General features: G+C 45.5%; 1 protein-coding gene across 1 annotated transcript; it reads left to right on the plus strand.

Annotated features, from left to right (window-relative positions):
* Positions 1-308: 308 nt before the first annotated feature.
* LOC119167363 (uncharacterized) lies at positions 309-12,566 on the plus strand. The gene is made up of 8 exons (XM_075866599.1): positions 309-446; positions 5,252-5,290; positions 6,481-6,562; positions 6,704-6,732; positions 7,690-7,744; positions 8,082-8,125; positions 10,810-10,903; positions 12,332-12,566. Exons 1-8 carry the CDS (start codon positions 405-407, stop codon positions 12,445-12,447), a joined length of 501 nt encoding a protein of 166 aa, XP_075722714.1. The 5' UTR covers positions 309-404; the 3' UTR covers positions 12,448-12,566.
* The last annotated feature ends 7,626 nt before the right edge of the window (positions 12,567-20,192 follow it).

The raw sequence follows: 20,192 nt of genomic DNA on the forward strand, positions 1-20,192 counted from the left end.
ACTGCACCGGCGTGTCGTCCAGTACTCCACTACCGATCTTTAAAAAAACGAAAAAAGAAACGTGCAAAGCCACCTCTTTGAAGCAGGAGAACTTGCCAGTGTCTTTCTGACCTGCGTGGCGATGATAAGCGAGCACAGGAAGACAACACGGCTCGCACACATACTACACACGCACGTGCAAGCGAAAAAAAAATATATATCGGGCTGTTTCGTTGCAGCAATGGCCGGCTAGTGTCGCTGCGATTGCACGCTAGAAACCATGTGGCAGCTAGCGGCCTGCTACGCAAGCTACTATATAAGGAGCGTGTGGTTTCTGTTACCGCTCAGTAGTCACTTTGTTTGGCTTGTGCGCGACTAGTACTCTGAAACGTGTGTTGCACTGAAGCATATATACAGGCTGAGCGATGGGATCATTCCACTTCATGCTAGCTGCCCTGGCCGTCCTCGTAAGTTAACTCGAACACGCGGCATTAGTTTCAGTGATATTTGGTGAAGCGGTGTGGCCATTGGGCTGTTTTGAAAAGACTTACGCGAAAGGTATCCAGAGTAGCCATTTTGAGGAGTGTTGTAGAGAAATGGAACAGAAGGTGTGTTATCGATAAGTTTTCTGAGCGAACAACAAATGATACCTCATGAATTCAAGAAACGGCGGGAAGGGGAAGTTGGAGCCTTGGCAATGAAGAAATCCGTACACACAGGTTGTGTGTGCTAGCTGACGTTTCGAAAAGTGAACCTGTCTTCCTCGAAGCTTCAAGTGATTTCAGTTCTAGCTTCGAAAAAAAAAGTACGCCTGTTGTGAAACGTCGGCTCGGGCACACAACCCGGATGTCACGTATTTTTTTTTTGTTATGGAAAATGAACAATACAATTAAACCATGAAAATTCGTTGGCAGTTTGTTTGTGGATTTTTCGATCATTTGAATACAAGCTATACCATATAATTGGGTGCCCAATTTGTTCCCTTTTGCTCGGTCTTCAAGGCGAAGATTTATTGCAAAGAAATAAATTATCGCAAGCAGAGCGCGCGTGAACATACGTTGTGCAGAATAAATGGAATACTTGCAAGATGCAGGTTAAGCTTGACAGATTCCAGGGAAGTCTGTATTAACATTGACCGCTGAAGCATTTCTTTTTGACGCCGCAGACCGAATTCTATCAGTAAAGTTTTCTTAATATTACTCTATCTTTAAACGGGGCAATTTAATTGAACACTAACATCCTGGGCACTTTGTTGCGTAGCTATGTTTTCGTCAAGTTTGCGCGAATTCACGCGCTGCGCATTGTGATTGCAAACTTGCACGTGATAAGCATAGATGGCGTGTGCAGTGTGGGAGCCACGTCTGAGCCATTAACCTTAACCATTAACGATTCTATCACTCTGTATTAGAATGGGCGTTGCGTTTGCCTGAGTTGGCCCGGTATGCACTAACCGGTCGGGGTGAGGGGGTAGGATATGCGCGGTTACCGTGTGACATAGCAGAGAAACTTCGAAATGGTGTACTTTAAAACTAAAGAAATGGCTACTTCATGCGCCACATAATCAATGCAAGGTTAGTCAAAAAGTTGCCATGAAGCCAACATTGAATTTTCGTCGCCAGACGGGCTCGTAATGCAGTCAGTTTGCTGAAAGCTAGCCAGAATAGGCAAGCCTTCACAGGGGTGAGAATGAAAAATAACTGCTCAGATACGGGATTTTTTTTCGTTACATAATGCGATCAAGGCTGGCTGACCGTTACCACGCTTCGATCATACGATACGTTTCTTCATATTTGCGCCAGTACAATACTGGGCATTATTCGAATTTGTGCTCTTACTCTCTCGACAAAGTAAATAATAATAAATCGCTATAGTTGCCGACGCCTTCTAATATGTCTTTACATAGTCCACAGGGTCAGCGTGCCAAAAACTTAATGTATGCTCAGTTTCGCTCAGTTTTCATGTCTTATGATTAAGGCATGCTATACTGATATTAGTGGAAGTGCATGCGTAAGCCAATCATCGATTAGCTTGCACACAGAAGAAATGAATTATTCTAGTAGTTATCTTCCCATAGACCTCCGCCTACAACGTGTGCTGAAATAATAATTTTTGTTATGGACCGGACATGCACAGGCCTATTTATTACAGTTTATTTGCCATTGCACGCTTTTGCAGTTCGTTGGCAGACGTTTGGGTTGCCTTGACATTTGATGGTCTGTGTTTGCTATCCCCATCTGTACGAGCGGTAGGGACATTGTTTTCGCGGTTTAATTGTATTGTTCATTTTCCAGAACAAAAAAAATACGTGACATCCGAATAGAGCAGTCTATAAGGCTTAGTAATTATGCAATTGCCATACATTTGTTTTTTTTTCACTTGCCATGTTTCGAATGATAAGGTTAATTGCATACGTGCCTGTCTCCGCGCACTGTCTAATGCTTACTGTTCCACGTCCCAGGACCACTACATGATTACGAGGGACGCTGCAGTGGAGGGCTCGAGAAATTTCGACCACCTGTAGTTTTTTAACTGGCTTTTTTTATGTATAAACACCTTCTTCATGTAGTATGCAAGGCTAGGGACGTCGTCCTGTGTCGCGAACTGGTGTCGCAGCGGCTCATGAGGCGTGACTCGCGAGATGGTCTCCGGTAGCAGCACAGCTGAACGGCCAGATACCATGGGACTGACAGAAGAAAGGGAATTCCGCTATAGAGCAACGCTGAAAGAATAAACTATGATGCGTAGTGCAATGTACACGTGGCCAGTTCACGGCATTTCGACGCGCATTGCGGGACAAACGGGGGCGAGAAGTGACGTGGTCGCTTGGAGGTAGAGAATGAGAGATGGTGCAAGTTGGAACCAATCAAATGAAAGATGAACAGAACTTGCCTTTCGGCTTTCGTAGGAGTAGTTGAACGGCCTAGCCTGGCTATTCACATACTGATAAGCAGAGCTAAGAGGCACGGCCACAGAAAGCAAACGCACCGGTCAAGGAGCGGCTTTCAATCAAATTTCTTTTCTCTCCTCTGTCTCTTTTCGCTTCCTCTATTCTTCTCTCCCCGTGCAAGGTAGCAAATCGGACGTGCATTTGGTTAACCTCAGTCTTTCCTTGCTTCTGTCTTTCAGACCTTAAAACATCGTATAGGTACATACGTGAATGGCTGCAAACAATAAAGGCGAAAAAAAAAGGTGCGGTGACACAAACACTAACAGTCACAGAGCCCTGCAGCGCCAGCTCCCCCATACCAAGAAAAGCTCCTGATCAGATAGTGCAACCGAAAGTTTGCTTACGCAGCCGCTCCTTTCTCGCACCATCTCACCAGGGCCCACTGATTATGCGCGCTTGGTCATCCTCCATCTTATCGCCAAGTTGTAGTCCCACAGAACTGCGGAGTTCACTCGCACGTGCTCGCATGCCGGCAAGTTTTCTTCGCCGTTACGTACAATGCAGGCCTGCTCGCGTAAGCGCTCTTTTATTCAATAAACCACGTGACGCACACTGCAGGGCAAAAAGATCATGTACAGTACGGTCCACTGCAACAACATGCGAGATCGTGGCCGGGGCGCCTCACGGCGCTAACTGGTGGCGAGATTTGTGAATGGGGCGCACAAAGTCGTAAAGGTGAAGCGCGCCTAGTTTAATCTGCTACTTCTACGCTGGTGTGCATAAAGCTGTTAGAAAGAGCTTCCGTGTTTTTGCGGTGCAAGCCATCTAGCTCTCGCTCTGTCTGCGGCTCCTACGATTTCCGGCAAGCACGAAAAATGTACGATTTCTCTTTTCGTCGCACCTTTCGCAAGATGATTGATATGTGGGGTTTTAGCGTTCCAAAACTGCCATGGGAATATGAGGGACGCCATAGTGTAGGGCTCCAGAAATTTCGACCACCCGGGGTTCTTTCACGTGCACCCGAATCCGAGTATACGGGCCTACAGCATTTCCGCCTCCATCGAAAATGCAGCTGCCGCAGCCGGCGTTCGATCCCGCGACCTGCGGGTCAGCAGCCGAGTACCTCAACCACTAGACCACCGCGGCGGGGCAATCGCAAGCTGCCAAGGTTAAGCTTGACATACTCATAGGTATAAGAGATACGGATAGTGAAATCTGATGCAGTAGACATTATTATCTCACTTTTTCGCCCATGAAATATTGGCCAATTCGGTATTAATTGATGTGCAGCGAAAAAACTAAAAGTGCGAAGATTCGTGGATCGTTAGCACACTCCCGCGTGCATGGGCATAGAAGTGGCAGACGACTTCGATGAGCGCACTACCTTTATTAACCAATGCGCATGTGCCACATTTGGAAATCTGTCAGTAGCCCTGCCGTGATGGTCTAGTGGCTAAGGTAGTCGACTGCTGACCCGCAGATCGCGAGATCGACTCCCGGCTTCGGCGGCTGCGTTTTAGATGGAGGCGAAAATGCTGAGGCCCGTGTGCTCATATTTGGGTGCACGTTAACGAACTTAAGAAGGTCGAAATTTCCGGAGCCCTCCACTACGGCGTCTCTCATAATCATATGGTGGTTTTGGGACATTAAACCTCGCATATCAATCGATTTCTCGCAGTTCATGCTGCATGGAGCTCCGGCCGCGCCTTCGCGTGTTGGACCATGCGCTACACCACACCTGGCACACGGTCGACAAACTGTGCTCTGTGACGGCACGTAGCCTTACGCATTCCTTTGCGGAACACGTCCTGCTTGCCAGCAGGAACTTGTCGGGAGCACTTAAAGCAACTTTCACATTAATAAGGTGTTCTATTTTTCTTAAGACGATCGGACATCGAGGGCATATTTGGTATCAACAAAGCGTGTAAACCGCATACGCCACGGTAAACCATAAGAAAGTAACGTAAATACGCAGGACTGCATATGTCGAATTGTGCGTCCTGAACACATGTTGAACGCCCTGGAGAGCTCCTGCCAGCACGTCCCGGAAGCTAATCTCGGACACGGTCGAGACACCGAGAAGAGTCGGGGTACCCGCACCCGTTGCTGGTTTCTGTAGCTTACACAACGCACAGAAAAGGAAAGGGTAGGGTCATTGTCGGGGACACTGAACAGCGAGACAAAGTCAGCCACATTGGCTCCTTAAGAGTCCGTTTGTTTGTCAGCTTCATAGCGTGAAAAGCAAAATGGCGCTGTAATTAGGCCCATCTCGCAAGACATGAAAACGAAGCGCAAACACTTATTCTGAAAAGTGGCTTAACTGTGTCGTTTCTGTTTTGCGTGTAAGTGGCACTCGCTTTCATTATGTTCGAACTATGTTTTCCAGGATGCGCCGTGACTGCGTCTGCGGTTATCTGCAAGACGGTGAGTACGCTTACTTATTCCCTCACTTTCTTGCATACGTAACAATTGCCAAGGAATAGTTCCCAGTTTTTCTCAATCGTATGCCTCGTCAAAACCGAAAAAAATACTGTTGGCGATGTGACCAAGACTGTTAGAAAAAACGTAGTTGATCGCTCAGATACAGAAATCAGCATAACACACTAACTAAACTTAATCGTGTCCTCAGAGAAGTGGTTGTATGTTAATTGCCCATTGATATGCCCATTCGGCGGCGCGAACGCCATGCTGATAAAAACAAATAAGGGGATCGCAACAGTTGTCATCTTCCACAATTTGCGACGTGATCATGGCAACGTCTCCGCGACGCAGCATGACGCCACATTCTGTCATCGCGTGACGTCGCTTTGTCAAAAGTGGTCAGATCCCTGAGGCACCACATCGAATGCGGAAAAGTTCCTCAGATCTCTGAGGCAGTGCAAAAGCACGTTGCGTGCGGAAAGCTTTCAGAAGATCTCGGTACCATTGACCCCGAAGAAAAACTATCTCCTTCCAATCCTTAGTTTCCTATATATGTATGTATATGGTATTGCATGTATATATGTGTGTCTGTGTGTGTATATGTATATATGTGTGTATACATTTCTAGAGAGAACTCTAACGCTAGTTTATATGGGATCTTCAATACACGGTACTTTGCCAGCACGGAGAAAGCCAGGTAGTGCATGGATTTGCCTAATTTTTGTACTTCGAAACGGTTTGTTCTTTGATTTCAAACAACCGAACCACTGCACTAAACGAAGCCACGCGTGCCTTCGCCGTTTGCTAGCCCGAAGACTAGGCAAATCGGTGTACCACTCATCATTCCCATGGTCGCTGCATGATGGCACCACCCGAGTCCCCTCTAGTTTTTTTTTTTTTTTTCTGGAGACTGTGTTCTGGTCGCCTTGGACAAATGAATGAGGAGTGGTGCAACTTTTCCCCCTATGCTACTGACGCATAAACGTCCCCGAAAGAATGTTTTACATGGCGAGGTCTGGCAATACTTGCGGAAGAACTTGGAAGCGCTTACTCTGTGTTGTTTCCTAAGTATATTTGCTACGTGGTTTCGGGAATAAGTTGTTTGCCCTGTGCTTTCGTGACCTTCTAGTTCTGAATGTTTCTTTTATTGATGCTTCTTTTTTGCACCGACTGGCCTCCTCTGCCTTACGCAGGATGCCGATTGTTCTGGAGGTCAGCGCTGCGTTCTGCACTCCAACTTCTCGAGCAGAGCAAACTGTGAAACCGATCATCGCTGTAAGTTAAACTTGCTCGCTATTATTTTGTGTACGTCAGTTCATCGTGAAAAGTCAGCAAATGCACCTCTTGAATTTTCGTAACATCATTTCGCGTCGTGTTAAGCCCACTCCCTACCCTAATGTTTTGCCTTCTTTGCAGGCATATCAGTTTCCTCAACCTCTTGCTCGGTGAGTATAATTTTGCGTTCTGTACAAACAGTATTAATACATAGAAACGGATTATTTCGGCTTTGTAAACTAGCTGACAATTATTATTGCCACTTTTTGCCGTGACTGCTTTGTTCGTCTTGCAACCTTAGTATGGCATGCCGTAAGACACATGTTCCTTATTTTGTTTCGTTTTTTTTTGAAAAACTCTGTGACTATCACTGTTCGTGCCAGCATTGCAGGTACTACTTCTCGAGAATACCTCCTTGGGGACTTCTTCTCATTGCTTCATTTTAGGGGCGACGCTCCTTGTGGTGTCATTTATTCATGCTGCTATCATTTGTAACCAGCCGTGGCACATACCCGTTTGTAACCACTGGTGGCACATACCCGAGAAAGCGGGTATGTGGCACGCAGGATTAACTTACAGGGCGAAGTTCCTTAAGCCGTGGGCCGTGCATCCTCGGTGCATGTAGTAGGTAGCCACCTCTCGTTTAGCTTTTGGAATGTCCACTAGATGGCAGTACTTGTATATGATCAATGTATGGTGAAATGATGCGAGATGATGGTACTTTTAACAATACTGACTGTTGGCCTAGTTGCTACTAGAGTGTTTCTTTATGTGTGTGTGTGTGTGGTTGTGTGTGTGGTTGTGTGTGTGATCGACCCACTCATGATCATTCAGTCCATGGATATGCTGTAATTCGGGGGCACAGTCGTTAGGGGCCTAAAGGTGGACTGCATTAACGTAACCAAATATCTCAGTGTAGCTGAAATAACCTAAATCATAGTTGACGTGCTTGTTAAGCCTTCTTTTGCAGTGAAGATTTTGCGTACAAACTACTTTATCACGCACTACCCGCGACTTGACATATCTGCTTATAGTCGATGTAGCCATCACCATACGAAACTGTGCTAACTGTCATATTTGACGTCCTCTTATTGCATATAATCCTTTCTTTGTTTTATTTTCCTCAGTGTGACTCTGGCTTCCAATGCCGACTGAAGGACTGCCCTTCATCACCTTACGAATGTGAGTGTGATCTGAGGTTTATTTTGCTTAATGAACATCGCTGACTAATTGATCTCCGACAGTCAGTACACTTCATGCAGGAATATTTTATTAGAAGTGGTAATCTTATTACTTCAATACTTATGGCTCGACTTCATTCGTAATACTGCCGAGCCAATAGATATGTGAGAAGTATGCAGTTTCGACGAGTTTCCAATTATTGTTTCATATACAATTGGTCCGTACTTTTCAAGCGGTTCACCCTATCTGCACTTGACTTTGCTTGCTGTCATGTTTCAAAATCGAACCTATCACGCAGGCCATAAGTTGTTCTTACATATATCATGTGATTTCGCAGGTCTTGTCCTGGAACAACAAAACACCAGATGCGGCGGGCGCAATGTACGTAAACGGCTCTTTGCTCTACGAGATGATTGGAAAATTTTTCGTTTCTTAAGCTATGCACTAGGTACCTGTGTTATTGTCCACGTGTTTAGGGCAAGAATGTAAAATTTTGACCCCTAAATATAACCTGTTCGAGTGGCCTGTAGTCTTCGTTACGTCACAGCTACTGTCAAACCAGCACTAGGCGACACGCATGCGAAGCCGCACGTTCACTTCACCCTAACTGTATTCCCTGAGCAAAAACGTGCCCACACTCCAAGCGATAAGTTTCTGATGGTTCTTGTAACAATACTTTGTTTCCTGTTAAGTGCAGATACACAAAAGCTACAAAGAGCCTCAACATAAGTTTTCCAACTCACGCTTGCCGGAAAGGTCACTTTGTGTACCCTCGTAGGCGATGACGAGTATGCCATGAACTAACGTACTCGTGCGCAAAGCTTTGATGACGTAACGTGTAATCTCGTGTACCGTGACGTCACCCGAACTCGGTGTTTTAATACTGAATGAACACAACTACTTTCACCAGCTTCTCTGGTAAAAACCACTGTTGTAAATGTGACAATCCCAGTTCATGCAACTTCAATTGAACCAGATCGAACGCGACCGAACAGTTGCCGGATACGATAAAACCCTATTCGTGTTCAATGAAAACCCGTCAGACACATCAGAACGTTATCGGTCTTTACCAGGGTATTCGTAATTGGAGCTTTCACAAACTTGCTGTGCGATGTCACACCGCATACATGCCAATATGTCTCTGGCACCATGTCATCCCCTCTCCATTTAGACAGCAGTTGGTGCTATGTATTACACCTCACCGGTGCCCATCATGGCTATGCATTCTTCGAAGCACATCTATAGGTTGAGTTACCCTATACGTTTGGAAAGTTCCATTTCTTGCCATGTAGGCATTACAGGTTCCTAGCTTTGGCATACTTGAGTCACCATTCGTTATAGAATGTACCACAGGGACAATTTACCAATATTTAAGCAATACGAATCACTAAAAAATTGCGAAAACTGCGTGTTAGTAGGTATGCTCACTTCCTTTCTCTCCCTAAGTATTCATTGGTTCGAATCGGTAAAATTTGTAGTATTTGCGCGCATAGCTAACTGGTCGTATTTGTCCACGACGTAAAAGACGGGAAACGGATACAAAAGCTACAATACCAGTGATATTTGACGCTCTAACAAAAATAAATGCATATGCATATTCAGTTGATGGCAGCACTCGTGCTGTAGTTTCTTTTTCTTCTGGGTCCCGTGATTTTCATTGTGAAAGTGTACCAACCAGCCCGCCTCTCGATGCTTCTAAAATGTCAATTGTAAAGTTGCAGCAACCTCGAAATCAAGTATTTATATTGTGATGTAATGTGACACCTTGTAATAGTGACGTTGCAGTTCAGGCTTCCCCGTCCGATGGCTTCGCGCTGTTCACGAGGCATGGCAGTGGGTCGAGAGCGTGGTTCTGTAGAACGGCGAGGGCTGTGCTTTGTCTCCAGTGGTGAGGCCGAAGCTTGCCGTGTAAGCCAATGGGTGGCGCGCCCAAAAGAGTCGACAGTAAGGCTCAGCAGGCGAATCTGGCTATTTTGTGAAAAGTAGGTGAATGTCTCGTTGTAGCGTTGAAGAGGGGCCTTGGTTATATGCGAGCTTTCATATTGAGACTGCTTCCGAGGAAGAAGCCACCCAACGTGAGCGTCAGCGGGAGCTTACGCGAGAACGGGCTTCTCGTCACCGAACCAACCGTGATGTTCGTGCAAGAGAAGCCTGCCAAAGAAGTAAACAATTAAAAACATAGAAGTACGGTGGCGCGTTGTAGGAAAGGCATAGACTTCGCCGTTTCGACAGTGTTCGAGCAGTGTAGCTGGCTGGATCTTTGGTATAAGCTCCGCGAAAACGTGGAAGCCCATGAAATGCACTTCACGCAAAATTGATGCTCGCTCGTGTCAGTGCACTTCAAAGTGCTTCCCCGGCGAGCTTTGATGAATGTAGCGATAAGCATTCGATGCATACAGCGGTATCTATCAGACAGGCACCCTTATCTCAGCAATTAGCGTTAGCTTATCGCTGCCTCGTGCTAACCTGAGAAAAGAGAACAAATCTACGTCGCGTTTACTCTGGGAGATCAGCATGCGCAAGCCTAATACTTTATTCAAGGTAGGAATATGATTACGACATGTCCAAAGAACTGCTTTTTCAGGCCACATAGAAAACTCGTATTTGTTCGCCACACCGGTGCCGTCAACCTCCTCATGCGTCACCAACGTCTGCAAGATATCACTGGAGGGCGCATACCATGACCTCCCAGAAACGTCTCCTATTATATACCGCAACAGGAAATTGGTAACCAGGTCGTGCTAAGAAGAAAAATTGCGCACTATATATTAAGTCATCGTGCAAGAATGATGGGTATAGCGCAAAGATTCGGGGACTTGGTGCATTGGTTGACATTAGCGGTGGTAGTGTGCGTAACAGAACAGGTTGAATGTGCACTCTCCGTATTACGATATCGCAGATCTTGCAGTTAAGATACAACGTGTTTCTTTCACAGCTCTTGCGTTAAATGCTGTAGCCGCCATGATTGTATGTGACCGAACGTTTAGGTTTTATGCGTATTTAATTTTTCAACAATTATTTTTGATGTAGTTATTTGCCGCTTCTCTAACCTTTGAACACGGCAGGGTCCACAGTGTGGCCCGAACCAGGTGTGCGGATACCAAAGGACCGGACTGGTGTGCATCAAGTGCCCCTGCTATGGTACCGACCGTGCTGTGTGTAAGTATACGCGTCCGTTTTTCTGGGAGCAACGATCCGTTACGTTTATTTATTTATTTATTAGAATACCCTCAGGGCCCGTAGGGCAATACAGAGGGGGTGGGTACAACATATATAACACACAAGAAAAAATATTAGAAAAACGTTAACTCCCGTTTACCTAAATTCAGCCGTTAAATGCAGTATCGCTGGATTTCATCACTGCCAATGCAATGTCGGGTTAGATTTTGCAAATATATAGCGCTTGCGTACGGCTGGGGACGAAATTCTCATTGCAAATACATTCAGCCGCTTGAATGCATGCGTTCGCTCGCTAACAGTCAATGAATTATTTGCAATTATTTCTCCGTAATGAAAAAAAGAGAACGTTCCACTTGTAGTAGTGCAATGTTAACTAGCCACTGATAATTTTTTATTTAGGAAATAACGTTCTTGTATAGGAATCAACTATGCATGTCGCCATTTTCATGTAAAACGAACCCATCGTTGTCATCTAAAGACGGTGTAAATCAACAAATAAAGCAAGAGAGAAGGATTGAACGCAATAACAATGCACCTGTGAAGCCACCGAGTATTAGAAAATGCACTCAATCATGTCGCATCCGAAAAAGCAAGTTCAGAATGTGACACAGAAAAGACTCTTTACTTAAAAGACTATCTCTTTTCTTCTTAATTTGAAATCCTTCTATTGTATCACTTCTTCGCTTTTTGTGCTCGTCGGTGACGGTTGTGTCACAAAGCTTTGGCTGGCACAAGTTCTCCTTGTTCTTCCTGTTATTCGTTGATTCATTTATTTTTCGATAAAAACGATGGTTTGTAGTGGCGTCTATTTATTCCATGCATATATAGGAGCATCTTCTTTCAAACGTTATGTGCTATAGCACATGAAAATGTTTCGGGGGATAAGAGTGCATACTACAGTAAACGCTCTTTGCGATTTTTACTTCTCTCCATTGAAGCTGCGCATTTTTCGTGACACCCCTAAACCAACATGCCCAAACTGGCATTTAAGCAAATAAATATTTTACATGATATATTTGCTCCGTGTTTCATTTTTCACTGGAAGGAATGCTGGGGTGACACATTCGCAGATTTACAAAAATCATCGCTGTATTGGTTGTGCGTTCACTGAGACAGCTCCAGCATCGGGGAAAACTCGCTTTTCGCGTTCTCCGCACGTTAAACGACAACCGCATTAAATAGTAGTTGAGCAGATTCGGCTATAGTTCGTTTTGGACCTAGTGGCCACATTAGGCCGTCGATCCAAAGCACCACCAGTGCGATTCCTGCACTACGCTTCAAGCGTTCCTGCTAGACTGCAGTGCCTACCATTAGCTGTTGCATTCTCGATTGTTCAGTTCTCGGATACTTCCGTGAAGAGTTTTATAATATCTTCCGTTATAAACTCCAACACTGTTCATGGTGCAGGCGTGGACAAGCAGCCCGGAGTCGACTGTGGTCCCAACAGCATCGTCCAGGTGAACCACGACAACAGCTACGTGTGCAAGGCCTGCGCTTCCGCCACTTCCGTCCTCACTCATTAGAGGAAGCAGTGACTTCACTTAACTCCTCATTATTTGAAGAACTGTATAGATTAGTCCATGTCTCGGCTGTCTGGAGAAGTGTCCCTCGAATAAATCAACACCGACATGTTGCACACGCCCATGCTTGTCTTTGCGCTCCTTCCTCGGAGTGACTGTCTCTCGCTTCGAAGGTCACCAAAGTGAGAGAGATGGTTACGAAGCCGCACTGTCTCTTACTTTCCTTCATTGTGTTTAAAATATGTCTTGTTTGTGTCCCAGTCTCTGAGCGTCTCTTCAGAGATATTGGGACGGAGGAAAGTTGGAAAGACGGTCGACGTTTTCATACAGCCCACTGACGGTTCGTGGCTGACTGGCCACCCTTGCCTGCCTTATACCAGTACTCTTGGCTTACTTTGACTAGTGCTCGTTATATACTATAGCTAAACTCGCGCACTTCTATTAGTTTTTAAAAGTTTCCCCTGGAATCAGTGACCCCCCCCCCCCCCCCCCCCGTTTTTGAAACTGCTAAAGCCCGCAGTGTGTTCCAGCCACAGGGCATTTGAATGCTGCCATAGCCACACTGACGCGTACTTTTTAGCATCGCTCATTTATTAAGCGTCTCGTTTACTTTTTACTTGCATCACCTGCACGAGGTCGTAGACTGTGGTTGGCTTTCGTACTCTACGTTATACAAACCCCCTTAAATGCCTTTCTGCGTCGGCGGTGCGAACACGAATCGCTCGAACAGTCATGTGGATAATTCACTCCATAATGTCGTTGCTGTACAGGTCACCAAAACTTCTGACGTCATCATAACGTTATGTGGCTGGCATCACATGAAGTCATCACAAGTTAAATAGTGGGCCGATCCCTCGGGCAACGCGAAAGCCCATGAGTTGCAGCATCAGGCTTCCAATTCTTGCGATTACTGGGTCAGCGTAAAGGCACGTTGGGTGCGGAAAGCGGAGCTGCCTGTCCCACCTGTAATAAGCAGACATTATTTTTTAGCAGAGTTGCTTTCAGAATTTTCCACTCACTGGTCACGTTATTTTTCTTCTTTGGAGAGAGGGGCAGGGGGTGATTTGTGCTTCTCAGCAAATACATATATTTTAGTGATCATTACGTTGATAGCCAGCGGGTTTGTCAATGACATTTGTATTTGGGTGTGTATTGGGGGAATCGACAGGTAACGTTAATACTGCACTGGCGAACGTGAATTCAAGCGAATACTATCGCAGAGACTGCTTAAAAAAGCAGTGTCTTTGGGTTCATATTTGCATATATTATAGCTGCCCAGAAGAAATACTGATCATGTCAACTCTATTTCATTTATCAGTAAAGTGTTTTGTGATTAAAAGTGTTTTAAAAATGGGAATACTTATTTAATTACAACTTTTTTGGCCTGTTTTGTGCTATGTGCTTGGTAGCATGGTAACGTCTGGCAACTTTGGCGGGAAGCTTTTTGATGAGACTAGGGGAGTGGGAACACAATCTACTGAAAAAAAGAAGATTGCTTTGGCCTTCCAGTCATCCTAAGCTAGTACGTAAACGATAATCTAAACCGGATAGGGTAAAGTAAGCGAGTGAGTAAAAACTTGACTGACAATGTCGGGTGGTATGTCGCAGGGTTGAGCTAAAAGCACCCCAGCCTTGGTGACGGCCTCAATTCTTTGGACACGGACCGCTTTCTGAGTGGATCATTTGAAGATGCATGGGTGTAGCACCCATGTGCAATCTAGTTCGTCACTTAGGTTTAAACATGCAAAGCCGATCCTTGCATCGACACGATTACACGCTTGCGCGCTTTTGCAGGCCCCCTGCTGCTAGGTAGTATTGTGCAGGAAGGAAAACGAATCTCTAATCTTCATCTGGAGGAACTAGTCATAATGCCTTGATAACACAGAGTAATAGCACGTCGAATCGATGGTTAGACGAAGCATCGTGTATTTGGGAAGACGTGTGAAACACAAACAAAATGAAATACCACAGACCAAATGAAAGGTTAAAAAGATTTTAAAAAATGCCGCGTTTGTTCAATTTTTAGTGTTTTAAACCTTTTCATTTTGGTTGGCGCTATTTCATTTCACTTGTGTTTCATGGTTACAAGTCAATCTTGTGTTGTGGGTTCTATAGGTTAGATGGGTTGTTGTGAAAGCGATTAGAATATGACCATGTGACCGCATGAGTGTGTGTTTGCGCCTTGCTTTGGTGATTAAGTTATGGTAGCCTAGCCACTTTCCTGACGCCTTCACCACTCCCCATGTTCGTTCATTTTTGGCTGGATACATTTTCCAGATGGAATGCACCAGATAGCTCAACAACGAGTGTTATTAGAGGCCCGTGTGCTCAGATATGGGTGCACGTTAAAGAACTTCAGGTGGTCAAAATTTTCGGAGTCCTTCACTACAGCGTGTCTCATAATCTTATGATGGTTTTCGGACGTTAAACCACACATATCAATCATCGAGTGCTGTTAGTCCAATCACCGTTAGATCAAATAACATAAGATGCGGATCTGATCAAGTTCATAATAATTTCTGGCGTGCAGGAGCTTATCCTTCTTTGCTGGTACTCAACTCTCGTTTCGACACAAGCGACGACGCGACACGTGCCTTTGCTATTTGCAATCTGCAGACTGTCTGGCCGGAAAACAGCTCAGCAAAAAAAGCTATGACCTCGACAGCAGTTCACTATGCACCGATAAGCAGCTCTCGGATGTACTGCACTACGCAGCCAGACGCAGACGACCAACTACTTGCAAGCGGTAGGCCTTGGTGCTTCACCGTTACCGTGCCGTGATTGCTGTACACATGAGTACGTTTTGATGTGGCCGCTTCTGCGTAAGAAAGACGGGCCTATGCGCTAACCAAATCACAATAGAACATAGGAGATCGCTAACCATAGACTAACCATCAGATTTGTGTTTACACTGCCGAGAGTGTGAGTGCGCGCCAAAATTTGTGGAGTGCCATATTTCGTACAGGCACAGAAATAAACGAACACTCCTATAATGGTTGAGGCCTGGTGGGTGGATAATAGTGGTAGCGCATGTATGAGCCAACCTTCGATGAAATAAACTTTCATAAAGATGGAAGAACCCGCAAAGGTTCGGATGATGCTTCGTTATCTCTCACGTAGATAATCTCACGTGCCGGATTGATGGGTTTCGCCCCCTTGACTGAGTGCGCACAGTTTGGTGTTTGTGCCTGCCGTCTTTTCCATCACTGTGCGGGTTTTCAGGGTTTATTGAGCGTTTGTGGTGTACTAACTGCTCTGTTGTGTCTGCGTTTGCATGCTCTGTCTTTTCAACAGGTACGGTGACTGTGGGATTTCCACACGAGACCAACTGCCCGAATAATAGCATCGCTATTCCTCTACTGACGCTTCTCATAGCTTGTCTGTTTGGCAGCTGCAGGATCTATAGGTGCGAGGCCACTATATGATGTCTCGAGGTCTTATATTCATAGGAACTTGTACACCCTCCAACACTAAAACGCTCCCTGTAATCTCCCCCGCCCCCATATCGCGGTAGTCATTCTTGAGAAATTCTCATCCTCCCCTCTTACTGATTGATTTTTGGGGTTTAACGTCCCAAAACCAACATATGATTATGAGAGACGCCGTAGTGAAGGGCTCCGGAAATTTTGACCTCCTGGGGTTCTTTAACGTGCACCCAAATCTGAGCACACGGGCCTACGACATTTCCGCCTCCATCGGAAATGCAGCCGCCGCAGCCGGGATTTGAACCCGCGACCTGCGGGTCAGCAGCCGAGTACCTAAGCCACTAGACCGTTGCGGCGGGGCTCCTCCCCTCTTACTGACAGGCACACATCGGCACACCTATTTGGTCAAGTAACACCTCGCCACAAATTTAGGTAGATTCGACGTACCTTGGGAATCGACGTTATGCGACGCATGCAGAGAGTAGGTGACCATGTTGTATTTTCTTATTCAGTGATATGTAATGGAATGACGCTAAGTATATGCAGACATGCTGCAGCAAGGAGATATTTTGAACCGTTGAAGTTGCCTATATAACCAGTTTTTGCTTTTGCGCAACGATGCCAACTGGAACATGAGTATTAGCAACACCGGAAGCGATAAGCTGATGTGAAGCACTGGTGCTCGCGAGAATGGTAGCCCTGAACGCTGCTGGCCCCACCGCGGTGGTATATATAGTGGCTAAGGTACTCGGCGGCTGACCCGTGGGTCGCGGGATTGAATCCCGGCTGCAGCGGCTGCATTTTCGATGGAGGCGGAAATGTTGTAGGCCCGTGTGCTCAGATTTGGGTGCACGTTAAAGAACCCCAGGTGGTCGAAATTTCCGGAGCCCTCCACTACGGCGTCTCTCATAATCATATGGTGATTTTGGGACGTTAAACCCCACATATTAATCAATCAATTAGGTTAACTTCAACGCATAACACCTAACTGCAATTAATTTAATGTTTAATGAGCACTAGGATCTACTTCAAAAGGCGTTACAAGACCTGGCGTGGCTCTTTGGTAGAATGCTTGATTGCCACGCAGAATGCTGGGGTTTGATTCTTATATGTATACTGGGACCCTGACATTTGTTCTATGCATTCGTCGGGTCAACGCTACCAATGGAAGTTTTTCGTTAACACTCCCGTGTTAAAATTACCGACGTGTGTTCTCGCCTTTCTTGGTATGATACTAACAGTCAATCCCCTGTGGCACATACCCGCATATCAGTGGCACATATCCCCTGGCAAGTATGTGCCACTGTATGGCGCGAAGTGCTTGATGAAGTACGCGAAGGGATTGTGACAATATTAATGTCCTAACCAGCACGTCATATTAATATTCGTCAAACCATCTTGCTTTCCTGAACTAATTTTGGTTCACGCTAAGGTAAGGGGATGCTCGTAAGGGCACCTAGATACAAACGGATAGACAGACAGACAGATAGATAGATAGATAGATAGATAGATAGATAGATAGATAGATAGATAGATAGATAGATAGATAGATAGATAGATAGATAGATAGATAGATAGATAGATAGATAGATAGACAGACAGACAGACAGACAGACAGACAGACAGACAGACAGACAGACAGACAGACAGACAGACAGACAGATAGATAGATAGATAGATAGATAGATAGATAGATAGATAGATAGATAGATAGATAGATAGATAGATAGATAGATAGATAGATAGATAGATAGATAGATAGATAGATAGATAGATAGATAGATAGATAGATAGATAGATAGATACTAAAGGTGCTTGCAGTACGCAAAGAAACCCTTCTCATTTAACAAAAGCACTTTTGCATACAATAATCAATTCACTTTGCCACTCGGTGTTCCTTGATTTTGTTACGAATGGTGGGTTTTGCAGAATCACAGCGTTATACTTTGGTGCACTGTTAGGTCTTGTAAGCATTCATTCAAGAATGCCTGTTTTTCAACTAATTTATTGGGAACCGAATACAACCACACAGCAAAGCTGTTTATGGTATGATGAAGCCAAACTTCATTGAGCTTCTGTCCGTAACAGCTATTGACGCTAACGTGGTTGCTTGGGCGAGTTGGTACGACACACGGAGGAAGGAAAGGTAAGGAGAGGCCCTGACGTCACTCGTTGTGAAGCCGCGATGAAGCCAGAAGTCGGCCATATTGACTGGGCAAATTCTCCTCTCTTGTTTACATATGAATGCGAAGCAGAAGGCACGACTCCCTCTCTCTCTCACAAAGCACGTGGCCTGCGCGCCGTGTGCGCTGGTACTATCCGAAACCAACAGAACGGATTTCAACACGCTGTCTTGCCGTGATACGGTTGACAAAATCTCTGCGTATGGCTGTTGTACTCTTGCACTGCCGGCGTTTACGATAAACACGGCAAGTTGCACGTTAAGCTTTTTTTCATTTGATTTGTTCTTTGTGAAAATAAAGATGATATTTCGGATATTGCCGCGCGACAAACCAGGCATCGAAGTTTGAGATCACTTTTTCCCCATTTCGCGCTTCTCTTTAGGCTTTACGAAATTTTCGGTCAGGCTGTGGGATAGACACAACGATAAAAAAAGAAAATATGTCTTCCCTGCAATAAACGCGGAGGTCCGTAATTGTGCCAGTAAAGTCGGCGTCACGGTGGAGCTTGTGTGCGTGGCAGCCCGTTGAGTTCGCGCCGGCCTCTTTGTTTTCGCCCCTCTTTTGTCCGACGCGCACTGGTTCCTACGGATATCCCAAAGGCTGAAAGGACGAAAGCAGCGAAGACCACCCGAAAGTGCGTGGGAACACGTCTCCAGTGTGATTAACGCGCACTAGTAGCCACGGAGAACGAAGACCAGGATCGCTTAGGGCGAAAGGTGGGAAAGTTAGCCGAAGGAATGCTTGAGAAAAAGTCAACATCACTTGGTCAACATCGTTCGAACGGCTTTGTCAGCTTCTGAATGCACAAGCACGCGCATCTAGTGAGGTGTACCTAGTTACCTTGTGCAGGTGCGTGTAGACATTTTAACGAGTTTTGCTACAATACAGACAACATTGCGGAGAGCGAGACAATATTGCGAAGAAGGAGCATCTTAAGCGAAGCAGAACAGGAACTTTAATGCGCAGAAGCATGTGGCAACTGTACAGGAACATGAAAAGCAAGATTAGATTACAGTCTGAATAAGGGCCTGTAGACCGCAAATGCATCCTCCATTGCCATAAGAAGCAACACCACATAACTGTCACTAACCTGCAAGGCATTCATTGAACGAGTTCTTGAGCACAGTCGCTATCTTCTGTGATGGCTTTTCAACATGATTTTGACGGACGCTGCAAATTCGGAGTACGTATACGGGCGCTCGTTCCATGGTTTCTAGCTGAGACACCTGGTTACAACCACCACCGGAGGAAAATCGCGTAGCTAACAATGCGGCACAAAGAATGGATGCTGTCGAACACCTGCCACGGTTAGGTGCGAGGCCCATGAAAACGCGCACACCGCCTCTGGACCGCCTGAACGGTGCCGCACCGCACTACATCAATAATAACAAAACGCCGCCATTGTGCTTAGTGAATATGGCCGCGCGTGACGTAATTTCTGCCACATTTTTTGCGCCCTGCGCCGGCTTGGCATGCCCTCTCCTTACCTTTCCTTCCTCCGTGGTACGACATGATTCACATAAAAAACAGCGCCAATAACGAGGGACAAGAAAAGAAGGAGACAGACAGCGGCACTGTCTTACAACAAGATTTATTTGCTAGAACCACATAATATATACTTGAGCAGTATCTGACAAAAAAGAGAAAAATACAAAACAAAGAAAACAGAATTCACCTAACAACCGCGTAATCATCATCATAACGCACCATGAACAACTGGTGTGCTAACGTTCTGAAGAAAATCTATTTCTTTTTGTGATGGCGCGTATGGGCCAGCGAAATTCGCAAATATACCACTACTCAATCTAGGTGCACTGAAATTAAGAAGGGAACACATGGGCGGCAAGCAGAAATGAACAGCCGTAGCCTATAACTGTGAAAGACCTTAGTGAATCGTTGTTATTATCCGAGCGATTAAAAAAAGTCAGATCCCACGCCTTGTGGGAAGCGTTTTAATGTGAAGCAGTCGGCGAGTAATTGTGTGTGCGGAGTTTTTTGGCCTTTAGCCAAGTGTTAGGAGGTGGAGTGACATGTTTTTGCAAGTGTAGTAGTTGTCTGCGGATCGTGGTGTTACCAGGAACGTCGACTGCATTGGCGTTTAATAGGTAACTGATGGTCTTACGTAACATCAGCACTCACG

Source organism: Rhipicephalus microplus, chromosome 6, assembly GCF_043290135.1.
Source record: "Rhipicephalus microplus isolate Deutch F79 chromosome 6, USDA_Rmic, whole genome shotgun sequence".
NCBI classification, from domain to species: Eukaryota; Metazoa; Arthropoda; class Arachnida; order Ixodida; family Ixodidae; genus Rhipicephalus; species Rhipicephalus microplus.

What these genes read in the sequence shown, in the direction of transcription:
- LOC119167363 (XM_075866599.1), top strand. Translation starts at nt 405, where the DNA reads ATGGGATCATTCCACTTCATGCTAGCTGCCCTGGCCGTCCTC. An exon ending in CTGCGGTTATCTGCAAGACG is followed by an intron (nt 5,291 to 6,480) that starts GTGAGTACGCTT and finishes TGCCTTACGCAG; the next exon opens with GATGCCGATTGTTCTGGAGG. An exon ending in CCAGATGCGGCGGGCGCAAT is followed by an intron (nt 8,126 to 10,809) that starts GTACGTAAACGG and finishes TGAACACGGCAG; the next exon opens with GGTCCACAGTGTGGCCCGAA.